Source organism: Chanos chanos, chromosome 13 (genome assembly GCF_902362185.1).
Source record: "Chanos chanos chromosome 13, fChaCha1.1, whole genome shotgun sequence".
NCBI classification, from domain to species: Eukaryota; Metazoa; Chordata; class Actinopteri; order Gonorynchiformes; family Chanidae; genus Chanos; species Chanos chanos.
This window is the reverse complement of record NC_044507.1, coordinates 20,191,900-20,215,773: the sequence shown is the minus strand read 5'-3', so window position 1 is coordinate 20,215,773 and position 23,874 is coordinate 20,191,900. Positions and strand designations below refer to the sequence as shown.

General features: G+C 43.2%; 1 protein-coding gene across 1 annotated transcript in view; it reads left to right on the top strand.

Annotated features, from left to right (window-relative positions):
• The window catches only part of cacna1ha (calcium channel, voltage-dependent, T type, alpha 1H subunit a), a 69,687-nt gene that overhangs the window by 17,621 nt on the left and 28,192 nt on the right, over positions 1-23,874 (top strand). The window contains exons 2-6 of the mRNA XM_030789606.1: positions 15,363-15,474; positions 17,017-17,150; positions 17,745-17,842; positions 21,106-21,265; positions 22,479-22,794. Coding sequence (XP_030645466.1) covers positions 15,363-15,474; positions 17,017-17,150; positions 17,745-17,842; positions 21,106-21,265; positions 22,479-22,794 — 820 coding nt within the window. The remainder of the gene's footprint in view (positions 1-15,362; positions 15,475-17,016; positions 17,151-17,744; positions 17,843-21,105; positions 21,266-22,478; positions 22,795-23,874) is intronic.

Below are 23,874 nucleotides of genomic sequence, written 5' to 3'. Positions count from 1 at the left end.
AGAGAGAGCTGGAGGCAGAGAGAATGAGAGGATGAGAAGGAAAAGAGAGGGAGAGATAGAGAAAGGTGAACAGAGAGACAGATAAACAGAGAGAGAGAGAGAGAGAGAGAGAGAAAGAGGGAGAGTGGAGAAAGAGAGACAAAAGGGTAGAGAGAGAAAGATTAAAAATGGATTAAAAAAGATAGCCCAGCTCTGTGGCGTGAGCGATATTGTTTTTGTGGTAGAGGTTAGGACAGCACATTAGAAGAGGGGAATCAACACAAATGACCCTCTTTAAAGATTTAAGGCAAAGGGAGGACTGAAGGACAAAATACTGGCAAACCCCTCCAGGCCAATCTCACCCCCCCCCCTTTTTTCTTCTTTCCACTTTAGACGCCGAGTAAAAAGAGCTGGGATCCATTTTGCAGTGACAAATTCTGCAGAACATGGCAGGCCTGTTGGTATGACAACACCTGTCAAAAGGAACCTCACGGGGAGACGTTGCATGAGTGCATCCACTGGAAGAGAAATTCCAAGACATGCCTCATGATTAATACAGTGTGCTGGGCTGTAAACAGATATTTTCTTTCACCCCCCCAAGGGGAACAGTGAAGGTACATGTGACTTAAACAGTGAGAAAACCCAAGTTTCTCATCCCCAAGAGAGCCTGAAGTCGTATGACTCACTAATAAACCAGGTATACTTGGGTTGAGTTGCAGTTTTGAGATAAAGTACACCGCGATGCTTTTGACCAGTTTAAAAGATCTGTAGGAGGGTTTTGAAGATTTTTTTCTTCTTCTTCTTCTTTTTTTTTTTTTTTATGTAGTGTGGAAACGGAATTCTCATTCAAGCAGATGCACTGTCACAGATCTCCATGGCAACTAGAATCTAGTGCTAATTGCGTCTCTTTATGTGATTCCCATCCACTGCGCCACACTACTGACAGTGGAGGGCTTTAGAGTGCACACACACACACACACACACACACACACCCCTGCACCAGTCAGGCTCACGGCACATAATGCAGCAAGTCTTTCCACAGCAACAGCTACGATTTTGCACAACATGTCAAGGTTTTTTTTTTTTTTTTTTTTTCTTAAAGATCGAACTGCAGATCTACTGTCCTGCTAAGAATGTGCAGATTCTTCTAAAAGGCCATGGGTTCCAACCAACCTGTCATCGAATAGCACTTTACCACATAGTGGTTTTTCTGTTTTGTTTTTGTTTTTTGTTTTTGTTTTACTGTGGTAAAACTGGCAGACAGAACTGGGAGAGGAAGCCGTGGCGCTGAGGAGAGGGTCTCAGGCAATGTCAGGGCTGTAGGGTTAGGTTCAGGGGGTGGTTCTGTGAGCGACAGGGAAGAATGATGAGTGAACCCTTCCAGCTGCCCCGCTCTTGAATCGCCCTCATCAACCTTGACCTGCCACGCCGCGGCACAGCCGTCCTGAGGGCCTTGGCGAAGTCTGGTCCGCCCGAGCGATGTTTAGTCTGTCGCCACTCTGCTCTCGAGTGAAAGCTTTACAGGAGCCGAGCGCAGGGCGTTTGGATGTAGAATGAAACATTTTAGCATTTTAGCTCTGAATCGTTTTTCCTCTTTTTTTTTTTTTTGTCTGGATATGGGCAACCAGTCGTTAATTCACTTGTTTGACGGTTCTTCTTTTCCGTACAGAGAAAAAAGAGGAAGGCAGTCATTTGCTTTACGTTGTTTTTTTTTGCAGATCAGAAATAATATCCATAAAATATTGTTTCATCACTTGTCACATCGTGATTTGTCAAACTTTGTAATTGTAGACGTGTCCACTGAGGATAAGCGATGTTTTTGTTTTCTGGTTTTTTTTTGTTTTTTTTTTCCAGTATTGCTCATGATAACTGATGCACTTTTTATATTATCATTCATGTGTTTGTGTTGTTGCCAACCATTTATAATTACGTTACGTAACGATCTCATTTCCATAGGCTAATCATTTCTAGAACCATGTGGAAATGTTGTTTATTCTCAACAGATGGGAACGGGAATTTAGTTTTATTTTTCAGCGTGCAGAGACGCGTTTATGTCTCTGTTGTTGTGCCTGTCCTTGTCCGAGGCGTCTCATCTTGCCGTGTGTTGGGGCAATATGTGATGTATCTATTGTCTGTCGTAAATTCTGTTTCACATACAAAAAAACGCCACTGCAAAGCCATGTCAGAGAGGAATCCATTTGTTTTCTCTGTTTGCCAGTGGTACGGGAACACAATAAACTAAACAAGGGAAGACAAAGGCCGAAAGACAATTCCGCTCAATCATTTATGACGCTTTTCAGCCGGAGTAACGGAGTCTCTTTTTCTCCATGTGTTTACACATGATTATAACAGCAGCCGTGCAATGTATCCACGTTTTTGAAAAGAGAGTTGATGAATGAGTAACAGGAGAGACACGTTAGACAGGAAAATGTTCAGGGTGCACAAGATTATAGACTAGTTATGGGAAATTACAGCGTGTGAGGATATACAGTGCAATTGTTTTCACACTGTATAGACGTAATCTGGAGATTTAATTAGCAATTAGCATGAAGGCTGTGTAGCCCTGGTCGGATAACAAACCAGCAGTTTGCCATTGGAACTCTGCCAGCAGATTTGAGCAATGCTGGTGATCTTTCACACTTCTGACAAACAGAAGTGTGGTTTTAATTTACAAAATTATGATATATATACATATATAAGAGTTTTCATCTCTTTGGACTCTTGATTGTCGCTGTAATCTTTTTCCAGTTTAACAGGGCAGGTGTCACTTAACATCCCTGCTTTACTAAAGCCTGTCGTCGCGGGAGTGTCTCTAATGGCAACCAGACACAGTGGAATAAGAGTAGCATTCTAATTGACTGTTTTGCTAATCAGCTTTGCTGTAATTTACTCACATACTGGGCTGCAGCATGGAAGACAATGAACAGAGAACCCAAAGCTTTGGAAACCAAGGAGTGTCACAATGTCTTTGTAGAAAGGTTGTAATTACTTGTGTTAGAGTTGGTTTATTTTGTTACTTCTTAGATGTGTTGTTGACGGAAGAGTCCTCTTTGGCTCTGGGCCATTGGTAGGCTATTGTTTTGACATTTTTTTGTCTGGTGATTTTCACACTCCAGAGGGCTGTACTATGAAGCGAGGTAACTGGCTTATCCAGGTAACTCCTGGTTAAGTTAACTCAGAGTAAGTAGTAAACCTCCTAATAGAAGAGCCCACTGGCTTCATTCTCCTAGCAAACCTCTATTATTACTACTTACTCTGAGTTAATTTAACCAGAAGTTACCTGGATAAGCCAGTTACCTCTCTTTTGTAGTACAGGCCCCAGATATCAAAACTGAATGAGCTAATTAAGGTTTTGATGATTAGCTGAACAGTGGAATCAGGTGTGATAGTGCTGGACTGAACCAAAAATTTGAAGAGTCAGTCCTCAATCTACTCCTCAGGACTCCCCTGCCCTGCACATTTTTGGTTCAGCCCAGCATTAGCACACCTGATTCCACTGATCAGCTAATCGTCAAACCCCTGATTAATGGCAGGTTAAAACAAAGATATGCAGGCCAGGGGCTCTGAAGGACTGGAGTTTAAAGCTGCTGGTCTAGTTGCCCTCTGATGTCCCTGGGGTCTGTCCAAGAACTGAAATAACCTTCATACACTCTCAGACAGTTAAAACAGGACCGTTATTCTGCAACTGGAGAGAGATGTAAACGTCTGTGGGACTGATCTGAGATTTAAATGAACCATGAAAAAATTCCATGCCCATGCAGAAAGCCTTCTCAGAGCAATGTGTGGGACAGGCTCTCTGCTGTAGAGTTCTTTTATACCATATACTGTTATACCATGTTTGATGTCTTTGTGTACCCTCCTGTGAAACTGTGTTATGTAGTACAGGTGTTCCAGGAAAGACTTAGGCAAGGCCCCTTTGGGAGAGAGTGTCGTTCCTATGGAGACGACCAGAGAGGAAATCAAATTTAATTCCCCCTTCTCTTTTTGTCTCTCTCTCTCTCTCTCTCTCTGACACAAACATTTTTTAAATATTTTTAAAGAGTAGAAAGGTCATCCAAAAGTATTCTCTGTTTCCATGAATTAAACTGATAGGAGCAGTCACAAAGAATGGCTGTTTTAAGTTCAACAGCTCGTAAAGTTAAATATAGCGAGGAAGGAAAAATTTTATCGTGCAACATGCAGCCTCATAATTGTTGACAGATTCCAGCTTTAAATACACTGTTTGACCTACAGTGTATTTAAAGCTGTCTAAAATGACCGGTGGCCTTGGAAAAAAAAAAAAAAAACTGTTTACATGTCAGGTGAATAGTGCATCCTACAGGCAAACCCACTGAAAAGCATTCTTAAGAAATGTTGGTCCAGGAGAATTTAGAAATATTCAGAGAGCCTCTTCTGCTCATCGACACCATGAGCACGAAGCTTTAGGAGGTGTGTGTTTACAGAAAGGCCAGAGCTCATTACTTGTTAGTTCCATTGAGATGCGTTTCAGTCACAACATTACTGGATTCATATGCTCTCCTAAAGGCACTGAAAGAAAAGAAAATGTAGATTGATTTCATGAACGCAAGACACAGAGATAACAGAAAATATAATCTAGCACAAGATTAGAACCAGCGCATGTACAATTGAACCGGTGACTGAGAAATTGCTGTCCTCTAGATGGTTGATATGTGCAGCTGAAGGACAAGATGAAATGGCCACGCATTTATTCACAAATAGACATTATTAATGATCATTCAGGAGAGAGAGAGAGAGAGAGAGAGAGAGAGAGAAAACAATACCTCATAAAAATGGAACAACCAAAGGACTTTGGATTCTCTAATTAAAATGATATAACTGAGGGTCCTAAAACTATGTGTTGAAATAATCCTGTGCATTAAAAGACTCTGCATTCTGAAGCCTGGCTGGGTTAATGTGACTTCATTAGAACGGTTTTAAAAAGGGTGGCAAAAGGACATGCAATTTAATTAGCTAATGCTGATGAAAACCAGCCATGCATATGAGCGATTCTCTGACTTCTTTTATTGGCTATTAATTGACTCTTATTAGAAAGACCATGAAAGATTCTTAACAGAGTTTTGTTGTCTGATTGCAAATGTATATTTAATTAGGATTTCAGGGTATGTGGAAAAGTAAATGTTATTGATTGAGTTATCGCTAGTAAACAAGTCCTGTTTGTAGACATGTAAACGTGTCTCAATAAACCAGTGTAGACTGGGTGCGTTTGCTGGGAAAGCTTCATTTCCAATACATGATCAAAATTCAAAGTGAATGAAAGGCACAGAGCAACAGAGAACCAACCAGAACCAGAAAACCAAGAGCAGGGAGGTTAACAAGGAACAAGGGAAGCTCCTGGGAGCAGTGACTCTGAACAGGATCAGCACAGCTTAGTACACTTATGAGGACAAGAGACTTTGCAAAGAGGAACAGAAAATCAAGGCGGTACGCACAGACAGTGGGAGGACAATGAGAATTCAAACATCAACCAAACACAGGCACACGTGATGAGCTGATTGGCCAATGAGCAGGCAATCAAGGCTCTGATTGGTCAAACAACGGGGCGGTAAAGACAGAAGCGCAACAAAATGGTTCCATTTGTAAAACAGTGATACAGCATGGGGGTATTCCAGAGAGCGGGTTTGGTGAAAACTCTGAGTTAGTTAAGTTAGTAAACCTCCTAATAGAAGAGCCCTGTGGCTTTGTTTTGCTAGGAGAATGAAGCCATAGGGCTCTTCTATTAGGAGGTTTACTATTTACTAAGCAGTAAACTGTGGCATATCTGCATACAAAATGCTGACAACAGACAGTGAAATATTACTTTATTACTCTTGTGTTGCCTTAAGACAACATCAGACAGTTCACGTTTACTCAAAGCTGACTCTGTCTTTGTTGCATGACACGCCACTTTGCATTACATTTTATATTGTTTTAAATATTGTATTCCTCTTTAGGCAGAACCGCAGAGGAGTCAAAAACAAAGAGACCTGTCTAAAACTCTCTCAGGTTGCTGACTGATGACTGTCATCTCTTTGGATCAGGCCTGAGGTAGTTAGGCATGGACTTGGTGATGGAGTGTCAGAATATGTTTCCACAAGCTTTCCCCCCACATTAATCTTCCGACTTTGGCTCCGTCACACTGCAGGAGGTCCGTCAGAATCAACGGATGTCCCTGCTGTTACTTAGCAACTAGCAAACTGTACAACTGTGTCAGTGGAAAGCTTTAGGTTATGAGTTTATGTCTCTTTGTTGTCTGCCAGGAGGTAGCTCTTCTTTTTCTTTTTTTTCTTTAATTTTTTTGTTGGAACTTCTGTGCCTCGTATTTTATCACGTCATTACACCTCTCAGTCACCGCTTGAAACGGCAAAGCAGAAATTGAAAACACAGACAGAGCCACCAAAAAAAAAAAAAAAAAAAAAGACTAAAAAACTGTAGTAACATTTTTTCCGCCCTAAGATATTGTACACTGCCTGCCTCTCCTGGCAGGTTCGGCGGTAACTAGCATAATCTATAATTCCTGTGTGCACAGCTGGCTTTGGCCGCGGTAATTCAGATGAAGTTAACTGTATCGTAGCTCAAGGCCATGGTGCTAGCACTCCTCTCTGGGTTTATTTAATTACCTGCGCCGTGTCCTCTGTAAACAGCGCCTTGGGTTGAGAAGAGAGGACAACCAGAGCTCGAGTTAAGCCAGCTATAGTACACCCCCCCTGATGCTGTGTTATTTTTGGATACCTCACAGCTCCTGCAGATGTGATACATCCATGCAGCGCGTTGTCACCTTCAAACGCTCTTACCTCCCATCCAGACGCATGTTTAGTTTAAATCAAACGTACATTACTCCAGAGCAAAGCTGCAAGTTGTTCATTTCAGTTGGTTTCTTAGTGAGGATTAGCATAACGAAACAGATTGTTGTTTGGTTGAGAAATTACTTAGGGGAAGAAAAAAAAAGAAAAAGATTTTGAGCTCCATATGGTCTGACTAAAAGAGAAATTCCCTGAACTGCGTTTGATTTATTGCATTGCAGATTTGAACACACAGAGTCACGTAACCCTCATTGGTTCTTCCCTCTGAAATCGATGACCCTGTGTAAAAAAGATTTTGAGCTCTGTTGAGGAGCCGTTTGTGGGCTAGTTAGCCATGTCTGTAAACAAGTCTCTATTGGACACCTTTTCATGCCACAGCTTTGTATTTCCTGACCGTTTAAAGTGTGTTGTTTTCTCTCTAATTCAGTAATTTACTATCTCAGTAGCAGCTTTGCTAACTGTTATTGTTTTATTTTATTTTTTTGCCCAAGACAATATTCATCTTTGAAAACTTTATTGTATATCTTTTGACAGGTGGCCAGCAAGAGAGAGCTGTGTATCTGCTCGTGATGGATCTCTGCTCTTTATTTTATTTTGAAATAAAAACCATTCTCTCAGTTGTAGGCATTCACTGTTTTGCCATTTTATACTTTGCATATACAAGGGGCAGTCGTTTCAGCAGCTAATATGTAGTAGTGAAGATATCGCATGGGGCCCTTTAATGCACGGCAGGACGAGTCCCCAGAGGCAGATAGTCTGTTGAGTAATGCGTACAGGGAAGCGAAACATTTATGATAAGCCCAGACTTGAGTTTTAAACTTTGTATTTTTTTTCTGCCATGATGCTGTCTTGTTAAGTCTCTTTGAAAGGTGAGAATTATTTGCCTTTTTGGTTTTGTAGAAGAGTTATAAAATGAAGGTTCACACTCTGATAGCTTCAGAACGATATCTGTACCTTTAACATTGTTTCACTCAATTTGGTGGCTGTAGTTTTATATTTGTCTTTAATCTTTGGTATGTCACCCCATTCGGCCCAAAGCCTAAGAGTTAAACAGCATGCTTTGTAGATTAAGAAGAGTGCCGACTGTTTGCGTTTGGACAACAGGTCTTTCTATCAAGTGCAGCTACTCTGGTCGCTTTGAGCTTTAGCTGCCCAGCAAAAGTTTTGACCAATCCCACTGTGGAGTTTTCTCAAAGTATCAAAGCTTTGCCCATTCATAATGTCTTGGAAAAACTATATTTCCATTGCAGGTAAACTGGCAGTTGTTTCGGTCCTGCCCACGGAATGACTCATTTCATTTATAATTGTATATCGTACCGCTGTCGGCTTACCTTATTACTGTGATCAACCAAATGCATGGGTTCCGATGTGGGAGACGCTGTGCCTGGCTACAGACAATATTCAGCACTTAAAACTATGCCCTTGATGTAGTTTCCCTTGGGAAGAATCGGACATGCACATTGTCGTTGTTGCTGTTGTTTCGGGAGGAATTTTCAAGGACACACTTGCTACCTTCATCTGTGACAATAAGTTTTTCTAAAAAAAAAAAAATTAGTGGGCTCAAGACGTGCTGGGGGGGCACAAAGCTTTTTAGCAAAGCTACAGTAATATCAAAGGCATATCCAAGACAGTCAAAAGCGTTGTGTGTTTTAACAGATGGTCACAGAAACAGCAGAGAAGGCAGCTGGCAGTAAGCTAATTCCAACACTGGGGAAGCAGATCAGGAGAGAGATCAGAGCTCGGGCTCCAGCCGAACAGAGGGATTAAAGAGGCAGAGTGAGAGAGGAGGGATAAAGAGAGGCGGGAGGTGGAGATGAGATGGCCAGGGTTAATAACGTCTGATGAGTATTTGCTTGGATCCCAATGACAGGGACCTCCTTCTGAAGACAGTCACTGAGCTCTGCCCCCAAAACGATGCTCGATGCCTGGACAGACAGACGGGTCCTCGTGTCATGTGAGCACAGTTACAGGGTGCTGATTCAGGGAAAATTCAAAAGCATGATCCTGCTCTCACTTAGATATGAATCCTGTTTGCAATTCTGTGGTCTCTCCCCACCCCCCAATACCCCCAATACCCTCACACAGCAGCTGCTACGTGTGTATAGCATGTCCCCTGGAGTTTGCCCTTCGTGGCTGTCTACGCCCTGGAATGTTATTAGAGATATGCGTTATTGAATTTGCTCTCTGCTAATGTAAGGAGGAGAGAGAGTGGATGGGGGCGGGGGGGGGGGGGGGGGGGGGGGGGGGGGTGGCTTCCCGTTAAAAGTAGAGCGCATTCAGATTGTGATGACTGGGCTGAATCTCAGGACCCAGTCACCCTGGTGTCTGACGGATCCATTAGTCCAGGTGACAGGCTGTGACAATGCTTTTTGGCTTAATCAAAGGGATGGCTTCATTATTCCTCTTCTCCAGGGGGGCCTGTGTCAGACAAACAATCCAGTTCTTTACTCTGACAGTGTGTGGCAAGGCCCTAGTCGCATTCCTGTTAACTGTAACTCTTTTTTTTTTTTTTTTGACATTTGGTGTGAGCCTGCCAAGATGGTGTGAATCTTAAGCCAAGAGTAAGTGGGTTTGTCTTTGTCATGTTGACATGTTTTACTAACAAAGAGGATTCATGCATGTGGTACTCAAACAGAACGTTAGTGAATGTAAGGAGCCACTCAGGCTTTATAGAGAAGTTTTAGGCTGTGGCACTTTGTTCAGACCTTGGGTTGTTTGGTGGTGAAACACACCCGGTAACTGCCAAAAGTAAAGGAAACACTTGGGTAAATGAGGGATACACAATGTGCTGAAAGCTGCTGCTTCCAGGGCGAATTAAACAATTCATTTCCCCTTCATGCTTAGGGTCACAGGCATCTGTGTGACTTATAAAGAGAGGAGCAAGTTGATCGGGAGGGAGAGTGACAAACGCTACTCAATTTTCCTGATGTTTCACGAGTAACATCAGCTAAGATGCTGTCAACATAGAGATGTGACAGAAAGACATCATCAGCAAGCGTCCACGGTGATTCAGACGATACACTCCTCGACAGTGACTTCCTTGTTATCTCGGGTACAAGGCCAAAATAGACTAGCGTTCCTGAATCAGTTGACAGAAAGTGTCAATCTAAAGTTTGAGCATGCGATTTGATCAAGAGCATCCGTGAAGCCTTCACGAAGAGCGATTCTGTAGCCAAGTTGTGCTGGATTAGCCCCATGTGGCACTGAAAAAGCAAATTGGCAAGTAGAGCGCCACAAAGACCTCAGGCAGTCGGCTGGACGAATGACTGCTCTTCACTGTGATGACAAGTGGGCTTGTTACCATATGGCGTGCGATAAAAGATACCTGCAGTCCTGAGTACATGGTGAAGAATTGTGGTGCTTGTGTTATAGTGTAGGGTACATTTTCTAGGCATGGGTTAGGTCCACCCAGCACCTTAAAGGAGTAAGGTCAATGCTGATAGATCCAAAGCCATTCCGAATGATCATCTTCACCCTGTGATGAAGCATTTCTGTTTTATTGGGTTTGGTCTTCTCCAGGCCTTCTCCAAGAACGCCCTCGTCCACAGACAACTGTGATCGCTGAATGCATGTGATAAGCGTGAAAATGATTTGAACCATGTGCTGTGGCCGTCTCAGTCCCCAGATCTTAACCTCATTAAGAACTTATGGGAGATTCTGGAGTGGTGAGACAGTGTTTTCCACCATCCACAGAACACTAAACGATAGAATTTCTCGTGGAAGAATAGTGTGACATCAATACACCGGAGTTCCAGACACTTGCAGAATTTATGCCAAGGTGCACTGAAGCTGTCCTGATGATCTTGCGGTGGCCAAATGCCCCATTAAGACACTTTTACATTAGTGTTTTCTTCTTTTGGCAGTTACCTGTATGTCTGAAGCCAAATCACTTGCATGCATGGTAGGTTCATATTCTAATGCTGTTGGAATGGTTTACCAAAGGGTGATCCACACAGTCAAATTTAATTGTGTTAAAATAGCTAATGGCTTTTCCATCACTCCTCTCAGTCACTAGCCAGTGGAATCATAATGATGTCAAAAACATCGGCACAGTTACTGGCTTTCCCTTTACTGGAATGCCAGTTTCTCCAGGAGGTTTAAAAGAAGAGGGCCATTGACTGGAACAGACCTGAAACGCTGACTGAAGATCATACTCAACCGTTATGTCATCAGATCATTAAGAAGTGACTGCCGTGTTTCACTGTTTATGTTTGTTTTTTTTTTTTTTTTTTAACGACCTCTCTTGGCAGACGACACAGACAATAGAATATCACTGAATGGAAAGAATGGGACTGTTAGTAATAGTTTCACTTTTACTGCCAAAACCTCACATTAGCACCTAGAACGTGTAAATTTGTTCATCCGTTAATTAACTGTCCCTCTGCCGTGTGTAATTAAGCACTAAGTACTTTATTTATGATTGCAACGTGCAGCCAACTGCTTGATAAAGAGCGCTTTTTAGCTATGTGACAACATTACGTGGAGAGTCACAGCTCTTACTGTTAGTCACACATTTGCATTGTAGTCACAGCTCTGACAATGTGGAGAGATACTGCTGCTTAACCCACAGCTAAATAAAGGCCAGAGGACTTCTGACACTCCCACACATTTACTTACACACACACACATACACACACACACACACACACATGTTACACATTTTGAGACAGTCACTGCAAACTCCACCAAAATTAGGATAACTCAAAAATTAAATTTTCAAGTAAGAACGACAATCTCAAAGTTACACCACACTGAAAATTTTGCAGTGTGCTTTAATTTTACCGAGATAATCGGTTGCCCTAGGTTTTTTTTTTTTGTTTTTCTTTTTTGAGGTATCCAAACTTTTTTATGGGGTTGACAGTGCAGTGGAATGAGCTTCTTGGGTCCCAGTACGCTGGCAGAGTGATTCATGCAAGGCTTGACAATTTTCTCGGAGACAAATTGCTCCCCCCAGCCATCAAAATCTTCACTCCTTCACGGAACTTTTTTTTTCTTCTCTTATTTGTCCCCTCGGCGCAGGGGGAGCAGCCCTGTGGACTAGCGTTACGAGTACAAGAGACATTTTTTAAGCAGCCATTTTGTAGTTATGGGGGGGGGGGGGGGGGGGGGGGACAAGGGGGGTGGGGGGGGGGTGTGATCTCTGGGAGAAAGAGATGACGATGACACGGCAGTGAGAATGTCAACATGACAAAGTCCCACTGTGATCTTCCAGTAGCTGCGTTTTTTTTTTTTTTTTCTGATCACAGTGGTGTGCTGTAGCTGTTCTATGCGGAAACCCAGTGTTTTGTTAGACTCCAGACACTGCAGTCTTTTCGCCTGTCTTTCACCTCCGTTAGATGGTTGAAGGCAGAGATCGGTGGATAGAAAAGAAAAAAGTTGGTTTCTCACAAACACTTGGATGATGTTTTAGTTCGAGTAGCTACCCAGTAGTTTTAAAGATGTTTTGGGATTTTTTTTTCTTTTCAGAAGGGCTTTTTTCAAGCTTTCCCCTTCGGCTGATTAGACTGATAGAGGATAGGAATTCTCTCTTTTTTTATGTGCCGGGAAGAGATTCACAAATGTGACACCGCCAATCAGTGTGAGTTGCTGTGGTGCTGCTTGTACAGGGTATTTCTTTTCTTTTCTTTTTTGGACATACCACCGCAAGGCATCCCAGGCTTTGCATATCAGCCCTTTACTTCTATTAACCCCCGTCATGATTAATTGACTACATCTTCCATTTCTCTGTTTTCCCCTGAGAGTTAAACCACCTTACAATTTGTCATAAAAAGCTCAGCCCATCACGGAGACGCTAATACTTGGGAAAATCTGGGACGACAGTCCTCTTTCTCTCTCTCTCTCTCTCTCTCTCTCTCTCTCTCTCTCTCTCTCTCTTTCTGTGTGTGTGTGTAGCTCTGTGTAAATGCTCCAAACAATAAGAGTCTGTTAACTCTCCATTGAACCAGAGAGGGACATGAAAACGCTCCACTTTCTGAGCCCGGAAAGTTCTTCCCTTTTGCTCCTACTGTGGTTTCAGTCCATGGGTAACACGGGGGGAAATCGCGTACTCCGTTGTGTGTTGTCTCAATAGACAGCCACTCCTATGCACGCTTCAAAATGTTATTTTGCTGTCTGCTCCTCCATTTTCTTTTTCACATTCCCGTATTCATCTTTCCCACCCCTGTTGGGCTGATTTGTGAGGGATCTACAAAAGGCATGGTGACCTGAGTCTGCTGAGGGCCTTTGTCATCTGCGCTTGATTTCTGATCGCTGTCCCGTGAGGAGGACCTACTGCACTAGGATAGTCCAGTTTCTGAGACACGACATGATAGCTTATGGAAATGAAGCTAGCAGGCCTATTCAGATCTCTCATCTGCGTGTAACTTAGCGCGGAGCCTTCACGCGTCCCACTTAGAAGAGCCAGCTTGCATAAAACATGAGACACGAATTCCTCTGTAGAGCGCGACTGGCATTTCGGCCCTAAGAAAGCTGATTGCGCCCTTGGAGGGTTTATGCTCAGATGTTGTAAAGATTACTCATTTGTGCTTCAGAGTGATCAGAGATTGTGCTCTCTTAAAGTCGTTTTCTCTATGTCTTTGTTGTTATTTCTCTCTCTGTATCTCTCTCTCTCTCTCTCTCTCTCTGTCACTCTGTATCTCTCTCTCTCTCTCTCTGTCACTCTGTATCTCTCGCTCTCTCTCTGTATCTCTCTCTCTCTTTCTCTGTCATTCTCTCTGTATCTCTCTCTCTGTCACTCTGTATCTCTCTCTCTCTGCTCTTTGTCTCCCTTGCCCCTTGCTCTGTCTGAATGTGTGGATATGTTTGTGTCTGTTTGGATCTGCTTTTAGATCTGTATCTGTCAGTATGCAGGCTTAGTTTGGTCCAGAGTGGAGTAATCTATGTGGTGTAATCTCTGTGTGTCATGTGGTTCATGTGCATTATGAGAGGGGACAGGGGACTTGGAGCACGTGATCCCATGTTGACTACACTCAGCTGTGTATGGTGGCTGCACCCCCCCAGCTCTGGTTCCTGGCTGCAGTGAACGGGGCCAGAGAGGGTGTTGGCAGAGCATGTTTGCTGACAGTGTGAGCGGTCTGTTTGTGACCCCCACAGCTGATGGTGCCAACGCCGTCTGACATTCTGGGCACTGATGGAAACAACGGTTACACAGATGAAGCAACACAAATTTCTCATCCTGTTGTGGTTGATGAATATTTTAGCAGATTAAAAAAAATCAAGCAAGAACATTTTGTGCCTGATGAAGTGAGCTGATTTTTCATGGCTGATTTTTAATTTAATTTCTTTCTTTTTCCTTTTAATGGGTCATTTAGCCTCTTTGAAAAGTCTTGTATTGAGTTTATACCATTTGTTGTTTCAGTCTATATTACTTACACCGAGCTATATTTTATATTTTGGCCCTCCAGATAACCTTTGTTCTAATAGATAGTATTGATAGATGTACGATTTAGAGCTTCATAAACCTAATGCACTTTTACTGTGTTTTTTTCTTTGTGATTTGCTGGCGCAATAGAAAGATTAAATCACAAAGACAAATGTTATCTCAGTCCTTTGCAATATATCACGCTCATCGTTTACGAGAATAGGATATCTACTTTCGTAAATGTAATAAACAATTTTTAGATGCACAACCCGTTAACAGAGAAAAGACACTTGATCAATGAATCACTTTCAGTTTGTCTTTAAATACATATGCTACTGATCCACTACACATTAATAAATCATATTCTATTTACCAGTAATAAATGTGGGGGGAAAAGCTAAACACTAGCTTTATATGAACTATTCTTTACAAATCTTTGTTAGACTAAACACGAACACAAATCGTTTGCACACTGTTATTAAGGGTCTGTTGATTACTTATTAATGCAAATTATGATAATGTGCTACTATGTTTTGTTTGTTTTGATGCTGAACATTGTATATATATACATATATATATATATATATATATATATATATATATATATATATATATATATATATATATATATATATATATATATTAGTGTTTTGAGACTCTGTTCATGTTTTACATTGGCCTTGAATGAGCTAAGGAAAAATTTTTTGGTTTCCCCCCCCCCCCCCCCCCCCCCCAAAAAAAAATTAAAATAAATAAATAGAAAAAGAAGCCTTTCCTAATTTGCATTCAGCATGTAAACAATATATTTTCCACTCTTTAATGATCAATGCTTTAGAAGTTTTCTAATTAAAACTTTGTCACGGGGGAGAAGCGTTTTTGCAATTCAGCAGACATAACCATAGTGTCTCAACAAGAGATTAAAAAAAAAAACAGATAAGAAAAAAAAAATCTATGTAGAGCGTCTGCTTACTTTGTGAAAAGGTTTTCCTTATAATGAGGATAGGAAAAATTGTCCTCATGTTTATTTTTCACATCCTTTCAGTGTTGTATAAGAGCACTTAAAACAACAACAACAATAACAACAATATTTCTGTTGTACTTTAACATGACTGGGCAAAATCATATGCGACGTATTAATACATTATAACCCAAGATATAAGCTGTTTATTCGTCTTTCTCAGAGCTGCTCTCTGTCCGTTTTTTTTTCCTTGACTCGTGTGCACATGGTTTGAACATGTGAGCATGCTGGTCATTCTCCTAAACTGTGTGACACTGGGCATGTTCCAGCCGTGTGAAGATGTCAAATGTGAATCTGAGTGGTGCATCATCTTACAGGTGAGTGAGCGACAAACCTCTGTCCATTCACAAATCACAAACCTCTGTCCATTCACAAATCAGTCACAGGTTTTGCTTTTTACAGTACACAGAATCACACAAGGCTCATTTGGTTTAGAAGCTGCTGCTGATCAGAGAGAAATTAAACAGTGATATTCACAATAGGATCAAAAAGGATGTTAAAATCAGGTTCACGCCGCCTTATACCTCAGCTAAAGGAGTCTTTAGAAATTTTTAGAGAGTTCCATTAAAGTGTACTATCCACCACCGACTGCCTGAAAGCTGTCCGAGGAAGAAATCGACCCTCAGTCAGAAGGCAATGATAAAAGTCGTCTGAGAGGTCAGTAGATGTGGCAGTGGATTTTTGTGGCTTAAAAAAAGAACTATTTAAAGGCTATTGTAAGGCCGCATTTTCCTTTTTAGTCTTTTACCCAGAACATATGCGCCATTTTATGTTAAAACATTTCTGATATATAGACTTACTCTTGTGTTCGGTGCCATTGCTAACTTTGTTCCCACCACAGAGCCTTGTCTTACTCTCACAGGGAACAGGGCACAGGGGCTTTTTTTTGGGGGGGGGGGGTTTGGACAGATGTCAGAGAGAGGCATTTTGTTTGCGTAGCTGTGCTGGTCCCCCCGGTCCCGCCCTACGCCTCTGCTATGCCCTGTCCTCCTGCCTGTGGAGGACTGTGGGAAAGGCTGGGTTCCAGAAGATTCTGCCAACTGGACTTGGGGGGGGGGGGGGGGGGGGGGGGGGGGGGGGGGTTGTGGGGATGGGTTATGAGGGTCAGAGAGAGCATATTATCGGGGGAGATATAACAGGGCAGTTGACCTACTATAAGAGGTCCTGTGTGGCCCTCTTCCACCCCCAACTCCCCATCACCCCACCTCACCCCACTCCCCAAAAAGATTGTGTTTACTGCATGTACTGACTCGTTGCATTCTTTCATATAAGTCATAATTTTAGAGGAGGCTAGATCCACTTCCAGAGCTGTAGGCCAAAATCACAGATTATGACTGATTAGAGATTATTCCATATGGTTTAAGGAATAAAAGGTTGAATGAATGACTGTGTCCAACTCAGGGAAACTTCACAGAGAGCCGTGCTTACTCAGTTCCTGTCTGAAGTCTCTCTCTCTCCCTCTCTCTCTCTCTCTCTCTCCATTTCTCTCTCTCTCTCTCTCTCTCCCTTTCTCTCTCTCTCTCTCTCTCTCCCTTTCTCTCTCTCTCTCTCTCTCTCTCTCTCTCTCTATCTCTCTCTCCTTCTCTCTCTCTCTCTCTCTCTCTCCCTCTCTCTCTCTCCCTTTCTCTCTCTCTCTCTCCATTTCTCTCTCTCTCTCTCTCTCTGTCTCTCTCCCTCTCTCTCTCTCTCTCTCTCTCTCACTCTCTCTCTCCCTCTCTCTCTCTCCCTTTTTCTCTCTCTCTCTCTCTATCTCTCTCCCTTTCTCTCTGTCTCTCTCTCTCTCTCTCTCCCTTTCTCTCTCTCTCTCTCTCTCTCTCTCTCTCTCCCCCTTTCTCTCTCTCTCTTTCTCTGGCCCGCAGGCGTTTGATGACTGCATCTTCGCCTTTTTTGCTGTGGAGATGGTTATCAAGATGATAGCACTGGGGATATTCGGATCGAAGTGTTACCTTGGCGACACTTGGAACCGCCTGGACTTCTTCATCGTCATGGCAGGGTAAGAGAAATACAGACCTACCCTCATGTCCTTCTGCTGAACCCCATCACATTTTTAAACCAATGCATCTGTGGCATTCATGCCATACTTCCACGGGTCTTTACTGTGATATTTTTCAGCGATAGAGTTCCTGTAACAATGCTTTGCTTCTCATGCCTCCCAGTCCAGTTTAAATCAATAAACTGAGCGCGGATAAGATCAGACAGGTGAAATGCCAAAAGCGTCTTGGAGAAATATAACCGAAATCCAGGCAGCCCACGTCAGAACATCAAAATAACAGCCATATTTTCATTTCCATAGAAATGACTACTTTAAATGGATCTGTCTTGTCTCAGATTGCGGTTAAGAGATCTGATACAGTGAAACTCTCAGGGCTCTAAACATACAAAAACAGATGTTTTGAAACGTTTGCTACTGACGACCGTCTGATCTGAAAAGAGCCTCCAATTCCCCCTTTAAAAAACTCACTACACAGTAGACGGAGGCTGTTTCTTTAGGAGTCAGGCTACAGGATGACCTTTGTACATTAGTCCCTAAAGAGGAGACTGAAGTGTGTTCCTTTTTGCCCCCCACCCCCCCCCCGTCCCCCCACAGGATGATGGAGTACTCATTGGACGGCCATAACGCCAGCCTGTCGGCCATCCGGACCGTGCGAGTGCTCAGGCCCTTACGAGCCATTAACAGAGTCCCCAGTAAGTGCCCTTTCACTTCCTCCTCTCCATCTGTCTCTCCAGGATACTGACATATTTTCATGGAGCCTGTGTGAAGAGGAGAGGCAAAACAGCTGCTCTGACGTCTCACATGCATCTATAGTCAGCTGTGAAGTCAGCTGTTGTTACTTATACTCACTTCATTGCCATTAACATTACACAGCAAAAGCTTCTGTTAACTACGTAGCGAGAACCCCAGTTAAATGATCTGATAGGTGCTCCTAACCTTTGTCTGGTCATTCATTTAGAGGGAGTGACGAGTCCATCTCATAATGCAGAGCTGATATTGCAGAGCTGATTATGGAGGACAGATATGACCAGAGCTGATTATGGAGGGCTGATACTGCAAGAGTTTGATTTGCATGAATGTTGAGGTTTCTCTGAGGATGAAGAGTGGCTGATTGGCACTTCTGATTCTCTCTCTCTCTCTCTCTCTCTCTCTCTCTCTCTCTCTCTCTCTCTCTCTCTCTCTCTCTCTGAAGGAAAGAGAGAGATACTGTATCTGCGGGAATGATGTTCACTTTGTTCTCCTCTCCTGAAGCAGTTTGTCAGTGCGTGGAGCAGGTTGTAGATGTAGTGGTTAGTTAAGGCTGCTCCGGTGAGGCAGTTTTAATGGCCTCTGCTGCAGCTCAAACGGGAGAAGCAATTGCATGATTTAGCTCTCAGCGCGTAGACCTGCTGCTGGCGAGGTTGTTTAAAATAAGTAACGATCAGGGTGGAGTAGTGAGACAGACAGAGGCCTTGTGATGAACTCGTGTGTGTGTGTGTGTGTGTGTGTATGTGTGTGTGTGTGTACCTGTGTGTGTGTGTGTGGGTTTGCGTGTTGTTTCTTTGCACGTAGGTCTTCACAGTGATCCTCATGAAATTCAAAATTCTCGATCTGGCATTGTGGCTCGTGTGACTTTTTGTTTTGTTGTTGTTGTTGTTTTTGTTGTTTTTTTCTGGTTCGGTGTGAACGTGTGAAGAGATCGTGCGACTCACAGCCTCTCACAGTTCGTCCCGGGCTCATCCCGCGGGATCTCATTACGGTGGTCTGGCAGAGTGGCAGACCCTCAGAGATGGCTCCACGCTGTCTTTGGTGGGAGGGCTGGTTGTGAGGGCAACACTCAGGCTGGAGAGAGGATGTTCCCTCTCAACACAGACAGGCTCATTTAAGGCCCATTTAAGGCCCATTTAAGTACATCAGCTGCTTACGCACGCGTACTCACACACGTGCATACACATACACACTCCTCCCTGACCCACACACTAAAAAACACACACTCTTGTCTCCTTCACACACGCACATACACACACACAAGCTCCCTGACACACACACACACACACACACAAACACACATACATGCATGCACACAGGCACGCACACACACACACACACACAAAAAAATATTCACGCTCACAGACACAAACACACACGTATGTGCACACACACACGCACACACACACACACGCACACATGCACACACACACACACACACACATACAGAGAAACACGTCTCAGACATGGAGGCATACCCAGACATCCTCTGCTCTTCAGAGAGTATCAAGAGACCTGTCTTTGTCCTTTCCTCCCACTTGGTGTGTTTTTTCATGCTGTTTTGTCCCCGCTCACTGGTCTATATTTTAGAGACATAGCCTGTATTCTGTACTAGTTCAAGCATTTAGAGTTTTGACATCAATTAGACAAATTGGATGAATTTCCATTAACTCCAGTCTGTTGGCCTTTTCAAAATGGCCTTTTCTCTGTCATGTTGTTTTGCGGACTAGATCGATAATTTATAACAACGCAGGACAGAGTTACGGATCCGAGCAGATTAAAAAACGCTAATTCCATCCATTATGTGAGGTAAGCTGCAGCCTACCGCGCACAGGACAGCTCGGCTCTGACAGAGGAGAGGAATGTATTTTGGACGGGAGCGGACGTTTTTGGGTAATGCTAGCTTTTGTCTTAGGACGTTTGTTTATATGTGGTGATGAGTTCCCCAGGCTCATGCGTTCAGATGGCTTGAGCGCTGACATACCACTACTCTTATTTCAGCTCTCCCTCTCTCGAACCTGTCACATAACTGCATCAGGAAGCCTTGACTGTCCTCTCCCACTCCTCTCTCTCTCTTTCACTTTCTCTCTCTCTCTCTCACTCACTCTCTAACTCACTCTCTCTCTCTGACTCCCTCCCTTCCTCTCTCTCTCACTCTCTTTCACTCTCTCTCTCCCACTCTCTCTCTCTCTCACTCTTTCACTCTCTCTCCCCCCCTCTCTCTCACTCCCTCTCTCCCCCTCTCATTCTCTCTCTCTCTCCCTCTCCTTCTCACTCTTTCACCCTCTCTCTCCCTCTCTTTCTTTTTGTCTCTCACCCTCTTTATCTCTCTCTGTCTCCCTCTTTCTCTGTCTTTCCCTGTTTTCCCACATTTTTAAGTGTATTTCAAGTATATTTCCATTTGTGGTAAAAAACAAAAAAAAAACCCCCAAAAAAACCCAGATATCTAAAAATGACCCACATGTGTTGTATTTTTTTTTACTGTAAGCTGGAGACATTCTTTGTATAATTGTGTTATGCTGGCTAATGGTAGGGACAAATTGGATTAGTTATATAATGTGTCTATGTGCAGAATGTGACTATATTATAGTGCTTTGGCCAAACAGGGGGACAGAGAACAATACATGAACTCTCTCTGTTTCTTTGCATATTGTTGGCACATAAGTCATTTTATGCTTTCTAGTACTGGAAGGAATTTAGCTGCTTTCTTACTTTTGTTTATGGGAAGTAGGAGGGGGACTTTGGGTTGGAAGTGAGAGACGTGGTTGCCTGCAGCTGGGCTTGATGGCGATGGTCTCTAACAGTGCGGTATTTTTTTGTTTAGTTTAAGATCTGTAGCTGTCTGTTAATGTAAGAGTCAGCCTGGCCCTGTGGTCTTACTGCAGTGCGCTTAGTTAGACACAAAGATGGGATTTCTATGCTCTATCAAGCATTATTGCATATGGGCCCTTTTTAGATGCTCGCTGTGAGCACTGAACCCTTTTTTTTTATTATTATTATTATTATTATTCAGGCTGCTTGACTTATATGACTTAACACATATAATGTTTACTTCAGCCTTAACCCTATAACCCCCACTGAAGAGCTGAACTGTAGAGGTAAGGCTGTCTTAATAAAGAAAGAAAGAAATCCTGCTCTGTAAACATCCATTCCTCTGTCTGACTGTCTGTCTGACTGTCTCTCTGTCTGTCTGTCTTTCTCTCTTCAGGTATGAGAATACTGGTGACTCTGCTCCTTGATACTCTGCCTATGTTAGGCAATGTTCTCCTGCTGTGTTTTTTCGTCTTCTTTATATTCGGCATTGTCGGAGTGCAACTGTGGGCAGGCCTCCTGCGGAACAGGTGTTTCCTGGAAGAAGATGTGAAGGAGTAAGTGCCTTTTCCCCCTGCTTTTATCTAACCCATCACCGTCCCTTAGCCTCCTCACCTCCCTTAGCCTCCTCACCTCCCTCCCTCCTCACCTCCCTTCCCTCCGTTTCTTCATCTGCCCACCCATCCTCTGGGAACACGTCAGAGCTTTCGGAGTTGATTGGAAGTGGCAGGCAACTGTTGCCAGCAGCAATGGCATTTCAGCCGCTGACAGCTTTGTAAACTGAACATCACACCCCACCATAAAAATCACTGTAGAGCATGGGCCCCCGAGCACTGAAGACGTGCACACCTCAAACATCACCCCCCCTCACCCCCCCCACCCCCTCCCTTAGTCACCCCACTCCGTCCCCTCTCTGCCATGTTCTAAAAGTTAACAAACACATTAAGGCAAAAGTCCAGAGAGAGACAGAGAGAGAGAGGGGGAGAGAGAGAGAGATGCTTCTGAACTCCTTGACTTTTTCGAGTTGATACTTCGGCAACAACAACAATAAAGAAAAAGTCAACGTGGTCATGAACACACTGTAATCATATGGGAAAGCAACACTCTAGTTATGTATCTTTTCTTGATATAATGGAACAAATGAGCTTTTTTTCTGTAGTAGGGCATATTTTTTTATGTAATGGTCTCCATGAGTCAGATATGAGGTGAAGGTAACATTATCCTTTCTCAGCTTTTTTCAGCTGCATATGCAATTGTGCCATGCTAGGGAAAGTCACTATGATTAGCCTGTGAATGTGTCCTGTGTGTGACCATGCAACACATTACATGGAGAGAGTCCAGAACTGAATTCTTGGAACATGGTCTAAGCCCTCATTTGTCTTTTCCTAAAAAGTTTTATTTTTCTATTTATCACATTTTCAAGCAAGCAGTTTATTTTAACGAGGTTGTTCAGTCAAAGTTAATGCTAACTTTGACAAGCAATAATGTTTTATAAGTGAAATTAAACAGACACTGTTATTTATAGCAGTCTATCTCTGCTCTAACTCTTTGGACCTCAAACAGTTTCACATACCAAGGGAGCACAACTAATTTAACTGATCAAGGGTTTGATAATCAGGAGAAACGGGTGGATTTAGGTATGAACAAACATCTAAAAGGCCCATTCTCTCTTCAGAACCATGTTAAAGACATTGATTGCCAACGTTTCCCCCGGTGGATGACAGAACCTGCTATACTCACCTATTCGTCCCCGTCCTCTCTCTCCTGCAGCCTGTATAACCTGTCGTTCATGAGTCCCTATTACATGCATGAGGATGGTGAAGACAGTCCGTTCATCTGTTCGACCGCTAAGGAGAACGGCATGCTACGCTGCCGTGATGTGCCTCCACTCAGGGAAGGAGACGTGGCGTGCACACTGAGCGCGCCCCCTCTCGGACAGGCCCACTTCGGCCTGGACGGGCCCAGCAAGAACAGTTGTGTGAACTGGAACCAGTATTACAATGTATGCAGACCTGGGGAACTAAACCCTCACAAAGGAGCAGTTAACTTTGATAATATTGGATATGCTTGGATTGCTATCTTCCAGGTAGGATTTGTGTTTTGTTTTGTTTTGTTTTGTTTTGTGGTTTTTTTCCCCCTGTCATGCTGTGTTTGTGGAAGATGACATGTGTTCAGATGACCTTCAGGCTGTTCTAGAACTTTCTGTTATGGTTTGTTCAGCGTTACAAAGTAACAGCTTCTCGGAAAGAAATGCGTAGCTCAAGTGTTGTTGGGTTTTTTTTTTCCTTCACTCAACATAGATGTCTGTTTTTTTTGTTTGTTGTTTTATTTTGCTGAGTTTTGCCTCAAGAAAGGACAAAGTCTAGTTAGATACGCTCCAATCCCACCAAATAATTGAACATCTCCTTTGAGTAAATGTACGTATTAGTCATTCCTGCCCCGTGCTTCTGGCAAGCGCGCGAGTTCAGACGCCAGAAGCCAAATGTCTTCAGAATATTTGAAAAGACAGCCTTCTCCTTAATGCCTTGCCATTTTTCGATCCGTCCTCGTCGCGACGGACAAATCACGCATTCGAAAACCCTGTTTAAACAGATTAGATACGCGGTGCCATATTCCAGTCACGGTCAGGCTGGACACACGGAAACCAGCAAGCTGCACACACAGTGCAGTGTCATCCCCTGTTCTGTGCCTTCCTCTGTCAGGTCGGCCTGATTAATCTAGTCACGGTGGGCTGGCCAGTCTCTGGTGTGCCCCAGTACCTGGGTCAATAGTTGGATGCAATGTTAAGTAATTTAATGGGTGGGTCTATTCTGTTTCACCTGCGGGAACATAGAGGCCTGGCTTTCACCGCCACACTAGCTCCAGGTAGATGTCGGCTGCATAATCACTGACATTTGAGGGATGTAGGTGGATTAAAGAGGAGCTGGGAAAAGAACTCATATACGGGAATTGGTGACAAAAGCAGCCCAGACTTGTTAGTGTTGTTTACAGATGTAAAATTCCACATAGAGTTACATAGAGTTCATTACAGATTTGTTATACACTCATTAACTCTTATAGCGTACATTTGAGAGAGGACATTGTTTTCTAGTGCTCTAATAATGGGGGGGGGCTGTGTATAATCCACACTCACCAGTTTGGATGATGTGAAACTCTCTTTATGTTA